The sequence below is a fragment of the Diaphorina citri genome, unplaced genomic scaffold (genome assembly GCF_000475195.1).
Source record: "Diaphorina citri unplaced genomic scaffold, Diaci psyllid genome assembly version 1.1 scaffold915, whole genome shotgun sequence".
Classification (NCBI taxonomy): domain Eukaryota; kingdom Metazoa; phylum Arthropoda; class Insecta; order Hemiptera; family Psyllidae; genus Diaphorina; species Diaphorina citri.
The window spans coordinates 102,051-119,603 of record NW_007378346.1 but is presented as its reverse complement, the minus strand read 5'-3'; the positions used below and the strand labels follow the sequence as shown (position 1 = coordinate 119,603).

The window sequence follows — 17,553 nt, the reverse complement described above, 5'->3', positions numbered from 1 at the left end:
AAGTAATTTTGCAAGTTTTATCTAGATAAATTCCAGGAGGACTGAGCCAATTTGCAAAAAAAGTGGCCCCTTTCAAATGTCTAACAGGGGTGGTCGGAAGGATCAACTAAAAAAAAAGGTAAAGTTACTTTGTAAAAAAATATACAAAAATATATCTCTGTGAATCGAACTCGGAACTTTCAGCATGGAATGAAACTGTTCAGATTTTACTTACCCCTCCTCCTCTACTGCCACGGCTGCCTTTACCTCGCCCTCGGCGAGATTCCCCTCGGGGGAATTCGCTATTAAGGTAAAGCAAGTGCTGAAACAGACAAAGACGGAACAAAACAGGTGTTATTTACACGAAACATGTGTTATTTACAGGAATACAGGTGAGCTTTCACAGGCTCATTCAACATCAAACTTATAAGAGAGATTTTGCATTTCCTGGTCTATCACTTCAGGTTCTCTGTCATCTAACAAACATATAAAATACTCATCAGGCAAGAACTCATCATGCATACCTATTGTTTGAAATAAGAGATGTGTAGAAAAGAAATTTGCAGAGAAAAAGATTGGAAGGGAATGAAAGAAGCTACAGAAAAGGAAGAATGGGCAGACTTTCGTGACAAAGAGTTGTGAGAGATTGAAGTTGCGGAACTTTGTTGTTCTCCTAAACGTAATGTTTTATAGGTATCTACAAATTTAGAAATTGGTCTATCACTATCTTTTCTTGCTTGTCTAGTTCTTTATGTACTTTGTGTTTCCTATTTTAGCGGATCTGTAAGTTAATTTAAAATTTCAAAGCTTAGTCATCCAATTTGTTCTCAGTAATCTAAATTACATTCTATTCTCAATACAGAAAGACACCCTAGTTCTTAATCAAACATACGTACAGCTCTACAATAATTAGATCTCGAACCATTATCATAAATCTTTTGAACTGGAAATGAAAAGAAATGCACAATGCAGCTTTTATGCACATGCAAAACAAGAGCTGCAAGCAACGTTGCATTTCTATAATTGAGAAGATGTGCTGGAAAAAATCGATAAACAAAATGGTGGGGGGTTTAAAATGGAGAAATGAGAGTAGGTGCAGTGTTTTCTCTTCAATTATATCGATTTTTCCCGTTCTAGTCTTGTCAATTGAAAAATGAAAGACTAAAGTCGTTTTAGCTTTGTTATGAATTAAAATGGTCTCTTTTTTGCTGTTTGATCTAAGTTGCTTTTGTATCTCATTCATCTTCCATCGAAGGCATTTCAAGTACAATTTTTTCTATGTACATTTCTTGTCTCCCAATCACTCAGTGTAGGTATTGAAATCTAATGGGGACATGGGGTATTGTTTTAATCTATAAATTCAGGACCAGCCAGTTTCACTCCATGCGAAATAAAGTAATACAAATTAGCTTCTACGCTTTTGACATCCATTATGATTTAATCACATCATGTAAATAAAAAGAACGAAAGAAAAAGTTTCAAATGTGAAATACTAAAAAATCTTGGATACCTGCCAATGGTCTTGTTTAAGGACAAAAAAAAATTGTGAGGGTGATTCTTTCTAATTTATTCTTAACACATTAAAATTCCTCGCGAGAGAACAAGAATTGGATGTTCTAAAATTGGGAAATATGGAAGAAGATTTAACAAGGCTTACAGAGACTACAAAATAAGAACATTAATTTCTTTAGAAAACGGCATATTGAACGGAGTTGCTGAATTCTAATATTACTCATCAGTACATCTATAACCAATTCGTGCAGCGCTCAGAGACATTTTGGGATATAAGGGACTTTCTCTATTACCAAAAGGTCAACTTTTCCAAGCCCCTGGAAATCGAGAACTTCCAGAATGTTTAGCTTTTAGAAAGAATAAATTCATCAATTCCGCGAAATCAGCACAAAACATCATCAATGTTTTCTATAAGGCTAGTATACATATTTCAACATAGAGTTGAAAAAAAAAACTTTCATTTCATTACGCCCCTCCATGTTCCAAGGAAAAAAGTCTTGAAAAACTTTTGACCCCCCAACCAACCCCTTTTTCTCTCTTTTTTTTCACAATAATGCACCTTATAAACCTGGTGAGTTCCCTTTAGGGTTTTTCTACTAGATTGTAATCTTTTGCATTCCTCCAGTCCACTTGGATAGGGTGGAAGCAGTTAAATGTTTTACGAGGTAATGGAATATAATATAGGCACCTTGTTTTACTTCGCGGATGTTTGTACCGCGGTTACATCAGGCACCCCTTGTCCCCTGAGGATAGTAAAAGTCCCTCATCCAATGTGCGGGCAGTAAAAATTGACCATCTGAAGATTCTGGGCTATAAAAGTCTTTATGAAGACGTTTACCCTCTGATTTAGACGTAAGAAAATTGGAGAGTAATTTGACGATTTTATTACTAATAAATCCAATAAATACACCTATAAAATGACACAAAGGTTAAAGCACCCTCGAAAGTTCGGTAAAACTTCCAAGGGATTGAATCTTTAAGTCCTTATCCTCATTGGATAAAACAATCTTCATTTATAAAATTGACCAATAAAAGGGATTTTCCTGGTGTACCTAATACCGACTTTATGAAGCTAGAAGGAAAGCAGGCTAGTTCAAAAAGATCTTCGAATAACATAAGGCTCGTATGTGATCTGTCCTCTAGAGCTGTCAGAACGTTCGAATATTAGGAGTCATGTCAAAAATCAGAAGCGTGAAACAAACGAGTATGCAGCTTGTTTCATTTACTGCATTTATTATGCAGAACAGAATTCTGTCATCTGGTGGATAAATGGAGTTCAACTTGAGCCAAACAGGGATTTCTCCGAAAAACCCCAGGTTCTTGTATTTTCAGCACATTTCATATTCGTTCTCAATGTCCCCCGGAAACCCCCGACATAAAAACTTATTCCTAGGTAGATATATGATGTTTGTTATTATTATTAGTTCTTTCATATATTCTTCTGGTTTTATTGTACACATTAGCTTGAACATCTGCTGTGGACTGAACACTCAGCTGTTCCTATTTAGTAATTATGTAGCCGTGTTGATGTGTCTGTATAGTAGCTCGTGCTATAAAGATACAACTTTGTCGCTTACAACCGTTTAACCGTGGTCTGAGGGGTGCCCCTAGGTTTAGTTCCCAACTTGGAAATGAGTTTTTAATAGTTTTAAGCTTCTTGACTTCTTCCTAGTTACTGGTATTGATCTGAGATTTACAGTTGACTGAGGAAGGGTTTTATTGTTTCAATTTTATTGTTTTCTTGCGAACAATGTGCGAACCGTAAGTCAAAAAGCTAAATGTGCGTCGTGACATTGGCAGGTATATCTTCTGTAATATATGTGAGTACCTATATAAATAAACCCAACTGGTACCTTGGTAAAGCTCGTAATTCACAAACTCTACATGCTCTTTTGGAAAACAACTCTACGTAAGAAAAGTCACCAGTTTGTATATGAACCACAGGGACGTACCATCTGATCCAACAATAGGCGACTAAAATAACAAAGGACAAAAACGTAGATGTATACAAATATGTAGATCAAATTGATTCTATACATGTGTAGATCAGCTGATCCACACATGGAATTTGTAAAAACGCTTGCAAAATCAATTTGAAATTTTCATCCTTGGTAGGTATCCATCAGGTATTTAAGATTGAAGCCAGACATCATGTGATTTTACAAGTAACCCAGATGGATCTTTGGATTGAATCTTTTTCTACCTGAGATAACATAATCTTATTATCTCTAACGATTTCTGTGTGATGGAAATGTGAACGCTGGGATCTCTCCTATTGATTAGGTTTCATAAATCACCTATTCAGGAATATTCCCGTCCAAAAGTCCTCTTTCGTCCTGCCCCGACGCGATGATGGAATTTTCTCATTTCGCTGAACCATCGTGCTCTTTATGATAAGATTCCAACTACAAAGTTTGCATTCAATTTCTTTAACTTTCGCCACAGGGAGAAATTGTTCTTTAGTCAATAATATCCTATTCGATTGTGTTGATTTCCTCTATCCCTAGGGATTACTTATGATTTTATAACCGACTAGAAACACAACCCAGGAACAAGCAAAATTATTCCTAAATATCTAATCCTTAGTTCCATAAAGTAATATAGCGAGAAAGGATGATAATGTAAAAAATAGTATTACAGAATTTCTCTCCATACATAAGTATCATTTTTGTCGAAAACGTAGGACTGAAGAAGAAATCTGAAAATCTAGGCAGTCTGTAAAGTTAGAAAAGGCAGCTGTATTGGGCACACTCTCTGTCTTATGATTATAAAATATTCTTTTCAATTTGATTTTGATGGAAATAAATCTTTGATGAAAAAGAATCATCAGATTTCGAGGTTTTATCAAGAGCAAACAATGAGCTGAGAAATTTGGTGTAACCTACCCTAAAACTCGCCATTGGAAGAGTCTAAAAAATTTGCCCTGTAAACAGGAAGCCCACTTAAAATTCTGACACCACTGGGATTTGAACCCGGATCTTCAAAGTAACCAGTCAAGTGTCACCATTTGAGACAAAATATAAGCAGTATCGATCTTTAGAATAGAATCAAATTACATCCGGTTTTTATCCACAGAATAGACTGTACTGAAATGAGACTAAAACTTGACTCATCTTGTAGAAAATATTTTTACCATACAGGCATTCTGGACCACCAAACAATTCATTGGACGTTTGAGTATAATCAAATTAAGAAGAATGAAAGCTCTTGAACTCTCATTTGTGGTTAGTAAGTTGTCTTGTGAACTCAGAAGGCTTCAACTCTTACCATGGTTATTGGATAGTAATACCCAACAGTTCTTAGAACTATAGCTTCTTTTATTTTACCGGCCTGACACTTGGCCAGTTTTTGAAGCGGACACGTTTCGCATACACTCATCACTAATTTATTACTCATCATCAGCTTCTCCGTGATTCACCATTCTGAACAGTTTCTATCCCAGGTTTTTACAACATATCAATATTCATCTGATCCAATAAACTCTCCAGACCATCTCACCAGCTCCAAAACAACATTGCCTATACAACATCCAAACTTCTGAACGTTTTTATTAAATGTCAAAAATTGATATAAAGCAGTTAAATAATGATGATCAAAAAGCAGGAACGATAGTTTGAGTGAGGTCAGAACAGGGATCCAGTCTGACGATTTCACAAGACACAGACCACTGTCAGAAATTAAAAATACTATTAAATACAACTGGATCAGAGGATATCTCGGTATTCTTGGGTCGCATGCCAATCGCGGTCTTCCCTCGCGAGAACGAAGTTCTAACATGCCGATGCGCCTCTTATTTGACAGCCGAAATCGTTCCTGTTCCAAATGTAACAATATGTTTTTTTCTTTTTTATTAAAATCTATGACCACGTCTTCTAATCTATGTTAATTGAGGGTTCCTGTGATCTGTGTAGCGATGTATTTATTAGAAAATCACTTGTGAGGCTGTCGATCCCAGACTTCTGAGGTTAGTTCCCCTGTCTGTTCCAGGGTTGCAGAACCATCATCAAGGCTCATCCTCGGTGTAGTTTCAAGTATCTTCCTATTTCATTTATTTTCTAGAATTTTAGATCATTAAAGTTCTTATTTTTCGAGTTCCAAAGCATTTGAGGACTTTTTCTGTTGCTCTTTTGTTGACTTATATCTTATATTTTGTGTGCGACATTGAAAATAATTGGGGACCTCTTTAGCCATCATAATTATGAAGAACAAGGATCAGAAATCGTACTTCAGAATAGGTGTCCTTTGGTCTCAAGAAAAAGATCTAGCATCTCACTAACTTGGATGATTTTTACCATAAAAAATTTCTCTCTTCAGCTCAACAGCCCTAAAGAAAATTGATTTGAGGACTTTTTCTGTTGCTCTTTTGTTGACTTATATCTTATATTTTGTGTGCGACATTGAAAATAATTGGGGACCTCTTTAGCCACCATATGAAGAACAAGGATCAGAAATCGTACTTCAGAATGGGTGTCCTTTGGTCTCAAGAAAAAGATCTAGCATCTCACTAACTTGGATGATTTTTACCATAAAAAATTTCTCTCTCCAGCTCTCCAGCCCTAAAGAAAATTGAAAAAAAAAATCTTTTTCTTATGGTAATGAGAAGGCTTCATAAAGAAAGAGAGAGAATCAAAAACCGAGAGAGAAGTATGAAGGCTATGATGTCAGCTGTGGCACAGATGGTGTCTTGCTTGATAAAATTCTATAGGTATTAAATAATACTGTACGTATATTTCACTATATGGAGTACATCGGATGTTACATAAATATTGTTCTTGTTTCGTTACTATGAAAATTCAGTTTGAAGTCTTCTTGAACTCTCTGACATTGACCACCGTTCGTTGTTTTTGACAACGGCCTGATCAACCTCAGCGGTGACTTGGACAACATTGATTGTAAAATTTTAACTGAAAATGTTTCACATGTGTAGCACATATTAGGTAAAATGCAACATATTTTTGTTGCAATTGAGAAGTAAATGGACTAAGTGTTTTAGTTGATTGTAGTTTTAATACTTTTAATATTGATTTAACATTACATGGATACCGGAATCGTCAGAGCGGAAAAGCCTTACTTTTTGAACCCCAAAAACGTGATAAAATAAAGGAACCTATACGTGTTTAAGCTTACGGTAGCACATATTAGGTAAAATGCAACATATTTTTGTTGCAATTGAGAAGTAAATGGACTAAGTGTTTTAGTTGATTGTAGTTTTAATATTGATTTAACATTACATGGATACCGGAATCATCAGAGCGGAAAAGCCTTACTTTTTGAACCCCAAAAACGTGATAAAATAAAGGAACCTATACGTGTTTAAGCTTACTCGGTAATATTTTAGCCCACAGTGTTTAAAACCATGGTCTTGTCATACCGGTATCGTCGATGGTTAGATGAAAGGGCAAATTTAGAAAACTACTTTGACCTCAGACCCCCAAAATGTCCAGTAGGCATCTGCTTCGAGTTTTTACATTGATACGTTTTGTTTCTGGTAGAATCCCTTCTCGCGGGTCAGAAAAATGCGTGGAAATTGGAAAATTTCCTTTCTGTGTAATTTGACTCACATTCCATCAAATTCGAATAAAAATTCAACCAAAATTTTATACCGGTATCGTCGATGGTTAGATGAAAGGGCAAATTTAGAAAACTACTTTGACCTCAGACCCCCAAAATGTCCAGTAGGCATCTGCCTCGAGTTTTTACATTGATACGTTCTGATAGAATCCCTTCTCGCGGGTCAGAAAAATGCGTGGAAATTGGAAAATTTCCTTTCTGTGTAATTTGACTCACATTCCATGAAATTCGAATAAAAAATTCAACCAAAATTTCTTCAAAAAGCCAACGGTATTTTTCAGAAATTTTGATAATCAAATATCAAAGATGTTTCGTGGCTGGGCGCTCGCTCTGGTTATTTCCTGTATTGAACTTCCCGCAGGATGTTCTATATTAACAGTAATAATGAAATCAACGTATATACCTACCCAATGCTCTCTGTTTCCTCCAGTCCACTTGGATAGGGTGGAAGCAGTTAAATGTTTTACGAGGTAATGGAATATAATATAGGCACCTTGTTTTACTTCGCGGATGTTTGTACCGCGGTTACATCAGGCACCCCTTGTCCCCTGAGGATAGTAAAAGTCCCTCATCCAATGTGCGGGCAGTAAAAATTGACCATCTGAAGATTCTGGGCTAATTTTGATAATCAAATATCAAAGATGTTTCGTGGCTGGGCGCTCGCTCTGGTTATTTCCTGTATTGAACTTCCCGCAGGATGTTCTACATTAACAGTAATAATGAAATCAACGTATATACCTACCCAATGCTCTCTGCGATGTTGCATTAGACACAAGAGCGAAACAAACTTTCCAAAATGAAATAAATAATAAAGCACGTTACATGTGAAGTCAGCTTGAATTATGAATTCGGATTTAGGCTGTTGTTTTTAATTGGAATAGAAATCATGGAATGGTGCCCTTTCGTTTTGCGTAATTATTATAACTTATTGATAAAATCCGCCTTAATCATAAACAGACAAAAACATTTCATCTCGACTGATATACATACAATGTCATACGTAGGAAAATAAAATGAAATTCTCTGCTGAAAACATGACAAAATTTCCTCGAATTCAATAATGATATAACGAGTCTCGTTAACAATACAAATTCTACACACGATATTCTACGAACACCATATCTCTTCGTGAATTATGAAATTAAGTTTCTAAGAAAAGCACAACTTCTTCTTAGGGGTGAAATTTTACGTTAGGTTAGTAATGAATACAAAGCTTTGCGAGTTGAATGAAACTTGTATGTGTAGAGATACTGAAACATAGGTCAGGGTTTTAGCATGTACACTTCCCCCTTGTGATGGATTATGTTTATACATCATACCCTCCTTGCTTGTCCCTGCTCAAGTAAATACAGACTGTTTGTCAAGTGAGAATGTTGCTATGGGGGAAGTTGAAGATATAATTCTCATGAAGATGTAAAACAATTTATGCTCGAAACATCGAATATTTTATGTATGATTTTGCTGACGTTAAATTCGATTTTCTTTGCAAATTTGTCTTATCACCAATTCAAGACGGAATAGACGCATTTGTACAATTCCTTAAATAGTATTTGAATCGAAAAACATAATTATGTACTCTCTTTTTTTCCTCATAAAAGTCCTAGAAGCTAGAGATAAATACTCCATTTGACAGAAATACTAAATTTTAACTGTTGGGAACTTTACTGTACAGTATTAGTTCCTAAGGTATCTCCTACCATTTAAAAAGAGTCTTCAGTTCCTATCACTTATTTTCTCAGGCACTCAGAAAAAAATACGTTGTCATAATTCGAAGACTTCTGACACAGACTGTAGGCCTGTTTTGTTTACGTTTCCTTTTATTTCCGGGGTCCCTTACATATCTATCTTTAGACATTTTTATCTTCGTAGCCTTGAAATCACTCTGGAGTTTCAAGTTCTGGAACGATACACGATACGAGTAGCGAGGATTACTTTGTCTTGAAAATTTCCAGAATCACCTCGTTTTTTTCAGTCTAGGAAATTAGGAAACTTTAATATTTTTCTCCTTTTGAGAATCTTCAAATTTGAATGCTAGCTTAAAGCTTTGATAAATAATGACCGCAGTCATGATCTGGCAGTATTGGTATCCGCAAAAGCTACATTTTATTGTACTTAATATAGTGTATAATAATAATTAATTATCGTGTAATGTACTTTTTATATAATTTATTATGTATAGAAGGACAAATTAAACTAATGAACATTAACTTCTTCAAAGTTTTTTTCCCCCTACGATTCCTTTGACAGACCCTTGGTTAAAGTTTTCTAGTGCATTCGTACGAGTATTTACATTGGCCATTTCAATTTATCTTTAATGTTAATTAATGGAAAAACGAAGTAGATGATTTCAAGTTTCCTTTGAATATCTGAAAGTTTTTCTTCGAAAGCTCAACTTTCAAAATGGAATCATATTCTTGTGCTCCAATACAACATGTCGCCGTATCGTGTGACATAATTACATTAGATAGCAAAAACCCAGAAGGGGGCGACATAAGGAATATGTTGGGGTGAGCTAATATTGTACTTGTCGCGATATTTAACCCTACCTAACTTATCTCTCCCCTAACTTTTACCAGAGTTTCAGCAACCTGTACTGAAAAGAAATCACTTGCGACCTAAAATATTAACAGGGGCTTTCCTCTCTGGTTTTCACCTTATCTAAAAGTATGGGAAAAGGGCCCTTCAACAGGTTGTATTGTTGTGGGGTAGGAAACAGGGGCTTTCCTCTCTGGTTTTCACCTTATCTAAAAGTATGGGAAAAGGGCCCTTCAACAGGTTGTATTGTTGTGGGGTAGGAAATAAAGGTGGTGTTGATGATTTTGAAGAGGAGAGAAAATGGGTTTGAAATCCTACGTCTATGCTGTGATATATTGAACCTATTGACGACAATGCAACCTGACAATTAGTGTGAGTGTAAGGGAAGTGAAAATAACAAGTGGTAGGGTTAGGGACAATGTACGAATAAGTGAGAGAAAGCTTCACAAATTGACTCTCGGGAGCAATATGTAAATGAGGAGAAAGTAATGGATCTTAGTAGATTAGAGGGCGAAAGAGGTAAAAAGGTCTTGAAAAACATGACCTTTAAGAGTTGCTGCATTTAATATTTCCTTGAATTAATAGTGATCCAATGAAACTAGTCTTTTGCCTGGATTCTATCAGGAAAGAGGTAAAAAGGTCTTGAAAAACATGACCTTTAAGAGTTGCTGCATTTAATATTTCCTTGAATTAATAGTGATCCAATGAAACTTGTTTTTTGCCTGGATTCTATCACAAGTTCTTTCATTCGACCAATTCTTTTCCTCAGATCCCTCTAGGAGTACGTAACAAAACCTTAGAATTTGAAAATTATCTCAAAACACATAGACGAGGGCACCACCAACACGATAAGCTGATGAGAACTAATAAATCCGAGATCAAGTAACTATGTTGGAAGTGACAAGCATAAAAAAATTTATAGAAAACAATGGTTCTCTAACTTCTGATTAATCGATATTGATAATGATATCATTTTGTAAGGGGCTGGAGTAAAGAAGGCCCAAGTAGGTCATCCAACTTCCTAAACTAGCTCACTTAAAAAAAAACTATTCTTCACACAAAAAAGGGGGAATTCAAATTTCATTCAAACTCACCCCAATCTTTTTTTTACAATTCATAATAACCTAATTATTTTTACCTTTTGATTTAAATTCCTTCTCACCTGGGGTAAAAAGTGTTGGGGTGGTAAGGTTGGCACACTTCACAAGGAATATAAAAAAAGATATTTGATTTGGGGTGAATCTCCCCCAAATGATTGTATTCTATTTAGGTAGCAATATAATTGATGTTAGCTGTGTTGTTGATAATTTATTATTATAAACCTCTTTCTTTGTGTTTTTTATCTATCCCTTTTGTTTTGTAAGACATCCAGGAATAGCGCCATGGTCTTGATAATCTTAATTGACCTAGTCTCTGGTTTGGAGCAATTTCATGCTTTAACCGGATTGAGAAATGATTTTTCAAATTATGAAATGCTCTTTAAAGAATTTTAATTTTTCAAAGTTAGGGAGCACGTGGTAGTCTCTAGCCGTCTAGTCATGACTTTATTGAAAAGTATCTTATTGATTTTATTAAAAATGGGAAAATCATAAAAAAGAAATCAATCGCCCAAGAGATTCGTACCGTCAATTTCGTCCACCATCCAGTTTGAACTGGTGGAGTTTTTTCTACCTTTTCCATACGTATATTTATGTAATTTTTAACGGTTGATTGAACTGCTCAAGTTCAATATTGATACAAAGAAAAAGAAGGTATTTTCCATACGTATATTTATGTAATTTTTAACGGTTGATTGAACTGCTCAAGTTCAATATTGATACAAAGAAAAAGAAGGTAAAAAAAGTAGGTACTCTTGAAAAGTGGCATTGGGTTACTGGCTGGCCACTTCCGGTTTGTATTAGGCTGACGCACATGTGCTCAAACGACACTGTGAGCGGGTATAAAGATAGGGTTACTGGCTGGCCACTTCCGGTTTGTATTAGGCTGACGCACATGTGCTCAAACGACACTGTGAGCGGGTATAAAGATAGAAAAAAAAACTGAAACTAAAGTTGAGAGTTCCGTCAACAGGAACTCATATAAACCCAAAGTATCATAGAAGTTAGATTATTATTTTATTAATATTACAATGTATCTCCAAATTTACCTCAAAGTTAGTATTTTCTCTGAGTTTTCGGCACATAAGTATATAAATACGAAAATAGGTACGTTAAAATTGATATCAATATTACAATGTATCTCCAAATTTACCTCAAAGTTAGTATTTTCTCTGAGTTTTCGGCACATAAGTATATAAATACGAAAATACGTTAAAATTGGTGCTCAAAATGCCGTGAAAAATAAAACAACTTTAACCATCAATTCCAGATGCCGAAATGAAATCTGCCTTCACTTTGACGGTACCCTACAAGAACAAAAAGAATGGAAATAAATTTAATCCAGTTTGTATTTTTATTATACAACCGTGTCATTACACAATTCAATTTAGAATATTTCACCGTGAAAAAAGAACATTTGAAAAATTTCAGCTGTGGATACATTTTTTTTGCTGCTGTTTCGAATACAATACAAAATGTAGATCATAATGCTCAAATTTTGGGAAGAATAAAAATACTTTGCAAAATGCTTGATAAATTCATCCTAGAACCTATTTTATTTTAGAGACTGTCTAGGTGTCCGGCATTTTTCTCCATTCTGATTGGAGCATCCAGCGAGGTTAGGAAACACAACTAGCTCTTCACCAATCAGGTTGCTTGAAAATGTAAACAACATCCGGACCCCTAGGCGGCCCCTTTATTTTTTTATTGAATGGAATTGTAAATTAAGGAGCATCCAGCGAGGTTAGGAAACACAACTAGCTCTTCACCAATCAGGTTGCTTGAAAATGTAAACAACATCCGGACCCCTAGGCGGTCCCTTTATTTTTTTATTGAATGGAATTGTAAATTAGTTTGCCGACTTCAGGGTTGACAAATTTCACAATTCAATGGATATTTGGCACATCCACCAAAAACTTTGGAAGATCTACTGTCTCCGAAATCTTGGGACACAAAAACTGACAAATTTCAAAATGAAGGACGAGCAGTACGAAGCCACTTCGAATTCTATTTAATAAATAATATACTTTGAATATTATTTATTATGTAAATTAGTTTGCCGACTTCAGGGTTGACAAATTTCACAATTCAATGGATATTTGGCACATCCACCAAAAACTTTGGAAGATCTACTGTCTCCGAAATCTTGGGACACAAAAACTGACAAATTTCAAAATGAAGGACGAGCAGTACGAAGCCACTTCGAATTCTATTTAATAAATAATATACTTCGATCCTGAATTCTACCTATAGTTATTAAAAGGTCTTCAATGTGGCAACATTGAGATAGGATCCATAGCACAGCTGAAGGTTTTGGGTTTATAGTTTCAAGTCTGTTACAGAAAAGAGCGCTGCTCAAAATTTTGTCATGTCCAAAATTTCTTGGATATACTTCGAATAGGCAATAAAAATATTGTGTAACTATAAATTCGAATTTTTTCCCCAATGCTTAATCATCGTATTTCTCTAAAAGGTAGGTATGTTTCTCGTTTTATATCTCCATTGGGAATGTATTCTCTCCAAGGAGTCGGTTTATTCTTGAATTATTCAACTGCTTTCCATCATAACGTGTTCAAAATTTAACTGTCATAAAATTTACCGAGGATTTCGAAAGGTAAAGAAATTTGCATTGTGTTAAACTATTTCAATTAAATTTTATTTATTAGATGTATCTAGTACCTCTTTATGTCTTATTGCAATCTCGTCTCTTTATGTCTTATTGCAATCGACCATTTTAAAATAATGACATGAATTTGAAACAATCAAGGAACTAACTCTCAATATCTAACCATTAAACCGTTGAATAAATAAGGAGACATTAAAGCAAATCTTATCTTCTAATTAAAATATTCAAGGCAATCAAGATGAAAATCCTGAGGTCTAAAGTCATCGAAATCTCTGGGAACAGAGCTGAAAAGGATCTGAGAGCCATGAGCCATTCTCAAAGCCTGATCCTGAATTTGAAAGCAGAATAAATATTATACCCTCATTACTCCAGGTGTGTATAGAGTCAGCCCTTGCAATCCCAGAGTCCTGTAGTTGTTGGCAAGAACGAACAGTTAAAGGTCGTGATTGTTATATTTCTAAATGCCCTCTTTCATATTTAATTAAACCACGGATAAAAGTAATATAGTTTGTGTTGCTTTAGCTTTTTGTCTTTACCGCGAATCCTAGTCAACAAATTTTAGCTGAAACAGACCTTATTCAAATCTGTGAATTATTTTATATCCTCAACTTCACTCACCGCTTGTTCCCAGGGATGTTCATCATATAGAACGAAAGGAACATAGCGTATATTGGTTCATGAAATAAATAAATGGAAGAAGTATAGAGACAGCCCTTGCAATCCCAGAGTCCTGTAGTTGTTGGCAAGAACGAACAGTTAAAGGTCGTGATTGTTATATTTCTAAATGTCCTCTTTCATATTTAATTAAACCACGGATAAAAGTAATATAGTTTGTGTTGCTTTAGCTTTTTGTCTTTACCGCAAATCCTAGTCAATAAATTTTAGCTGAAACAGACCTTATTCAAATCTGTGAATTATTTTATATCCTCAACTTCACTCACCGCTTGTTCCAAGGGATGTTCATCATATAGAACGAAAGGAACATAGCGTATATTGGTTCATGAAATAAATAAATGGAAGAACAAAAAATCTTTTGTGCTTGTGAAAATAAAAACCGGTACGCTTCTTTTCAGGTATAAAATGTTGTCTAAAAATATTTGTTGATAGTAGAGTTTTGGGTTTCTTTTACTGCGATCTACGGATCTTGCAGTTTGCTATTGCTTTCATATATGTTTCAGGTCTGTCTATTCATAAAATTTCAGGTTCAAGAAACCCTGTTGGTTTTAGTTTAGTTTTGTTAGCTCGAATCTTCACATGAAGTTGATGGATAGTTTTATCAACTGTTGGATCCGACCATTAGGCAAGCTACGAAAAACCATGACAGTTATTCTACTTCTAGAACAAATATTGGTAATAGAAAGTAAAAACTGTGTTGATAGTAGAGTTTTGGGTTTCTTTTACTGCGATCTACGGATCTTGCAGTTTGCTATTGCTTTCATATATGTTTCAGGTCTGTCTCTTCATAAAATTTCAGGTTCAAGAAACCCTGTTGGTTTTTGTTTAGTTTTGTTAGCTCGAATCTTCACATGATGTTGATGGATAGTTTTATCAACTGTTGGATCCGACCATTAGGCAAGCTACGAAAAACCATGACAGTTAATATTCTACTTCTAGAACAAATATTGGTAATAGAAAGTAAAAACTTCGTTAGAGCAATTACCACACAGGCGATAGAACTCAGAACTATAACGGCGCGGAAGTATTAAATTCTATTTATTTTCTGCTAAAAAAAACGACATGGAAAAATTGTAGACAAGCTACGGCTGTACATATTTTGAACACATTCACCAAGTCATGTCCCATGGTGTAGAGTAAAAAAACTAGTTATCAAAAAAGTATGTACTAATACTACCTCAAGATTCGTCCATCCATACTTCCGACCATCACCATCTGTTCCAATATTGTAGAATAGGATATAATCATTATTATATCTCCTGTGTGCCTTTATATTAGTTGTTTTCATAGGATTGCAAAACTTCAACGCTTTATGTTGAAAGAATCATAAATATAGCGTTCCTACTTTAGTTTATTTTGCAAATGTATCGACAGCCAACTAGCTTGAACAAACGATTATTCAAAATCTTGGATTTGGGTCCAAGTTTAGCCATTCAGAGCCTGTTTTCAATAATCACTTATCATCAATAAACCCTCTCTTCTTCTGACTTTTGCCAAAGCATGTTTTCTACCGTGTATAAGCTCTAAGCACTCTCAGTAACGACTATCGTCAAAGGAAAAATTCCAGATTTCCTCATTCTTGGAAACATCTAAAATATTCAGGGGCATTACCCGATAGTTCTGGGCCACATGTTTCTGTATCTATGGGTCATTGTATTGGACGGATATAGTGAGTTGTCATAAATATAGCGTTCCTACTTTAGTTTATTTTGCAAATGTATCGACAGCCAACTAGCTTGAACAAACGATTATTCAAAATCTTGGACTTGGGTCCAAGTTTAGCCATTCAGAGCCTGTTTTCAATAAGCACCTATCATCAATAAACCCTCTCTTCTTGTGACTTTTGCCAAAGCATGTTTTCTACCGTGTATAAGCTCTAAGCACTCTCAGTACCGACCATCGTCAAAGGAAAAATTCCAGATTTCCTCATTCTTGGAAACAGCTAAAATATTCAGGGGCATTACCCGATAGTTCTGGGCCACATGTTTCTGTATCTATGGGTCATTGTATTGGACGGATATAGTGAGTTGTTTTTTTTGTGTTATCTTTCAGTTTTTCCTTTGTGCTATCAGTCCGGCAATGTCCTGGACTCATTTAGAACTGTTTATTTTTTAATACGTTATTCTATTTATTACGTTATTTTAAACCAGTTTGTAGCTATATGAAGAAAATATTAACCAAGTAATTAGTATTGGCTGACCAATAGAAAACTTAGACAAACCAAGATTGTCCAAATGATCAAGATCTATTATTGAGACCGATGATGATTTCACTTCTCATTGAGATAAGTTTATAAGTAAATGTTGGTTAGAGACGCATCAGAAGTAGAAGATCTCGGGTTCGATTCGTTTCCGAGGCAGTAACCTTATCATTGTTGGGGATTCAAGCAGGATAATGAAATTATCTTCAACATCAACCTCGCCCCCTCGGTTATCATCCAGAATGAGTATGTACTTTGCATCAGAAGTAGAAGATCTCGGGTTCGATTCGTTTCCGAGGCAGTAACCTTATCATTGTTGGGGATTCAAGCAGGATAATGAAATTAACTTCAACATCAACCTCGCCCCCTCGGTTATCATCCAGAATGAGTATATACTTCATTCGTACAAGATTAATTATGTTGCACATATTTTTGCCAACTAAATAGACTAAATTACAAGAAAAATGGACATTCTATCTAACTAGGACATAAAACCGTGCATATCAAGACAATCAGGAATTATAAGATAAAAAAGAAGTAAAACAGATGTGTTTTTACACTTGAAAACGGCCGCCATCTTGAAATGAGAGAAGGGGGGTCACATGAGATGTACGTGGTATAAAATGGCATCACTTAAAATGTTTTTTTTTTTTTTTTTTTTTGTCCCTGAAGTTCATTTTAAATTTTTTTTTTTTTTTTTTTTTTTTTTTTTTTTTTTTTTTTTTTTTTTTTGTCCCTGAAGATGAAGATGAACAGTAGTTTATAATTCCTGTACCCTGGAGTATTAATCTCACAGCTAGAATGTGTCTCATGCAGTCCTCCAACAGTTGATATTGTTCGTTGTGAAATTTTCGAATTTTCATCTCTTGAAGATATTCAGAGGCCAAATTTCTATCTCATGAAATTGAGAGGAGAAATAGTAGGGGTAGAAATCGGAAAAGAGTAATGGATTAAAGAACAGTTAAAGTTAATGATAAATTCTATTCTATAAAATAGTTCATGATGGAAACAAGGAAAGAGAAGAAAGCATGAAATTGAGAGGAGAAATAGTAGGGGTAGAAATCGGAAAAGAGTAATGGATTAAAGAACAGTTAAAGTTAATGATAAATTCTATTGATCTATTCTATAAAATAGTTCATGATGGAAACAAGGAAAGAGAATAAAACATCCAGGAATAGCGCCATGGTCTTGATAATCTTAATTGACCTAGTCTCTGGTTTGGAGCAATTTCATGCTTTAACCGGATTGAGAAAGGATTTTTCAAATTATGAAATGCTCTTTAAAGAATTTTAATTTTTCAAAGTTAGGGAGCACGTGGTAGTCTCTTGCCGTCTAGTCATGACTTTATTGAAAAGTAT

General features: G+C 35.0%; 1 protein-coding gene across 1 annotated transcript in view; it reads right to left on the bottom strand.

Annotated features, from left to right (window-relative positions):
• Positions 1 to 214: 214 nt before the first annotated feature.
• The window catches only part of LOC103513036, a gene marked incomplete at its 3' end in the record, with an annotated part of 30,778 nt that continues 13,439 nt past the window's right edge, over positions 215 to 17,553 (bottom strand). Inside the window, exon 3 of the mRNA XM_008477846.3 lies at positions 215 to 301. Coding sequence (XP_008476068.3) covers positions 215 to 301 — 87 coding nt within the window. The remainder of the gene's footprint in view (positions 302 to 17,553) is intronic.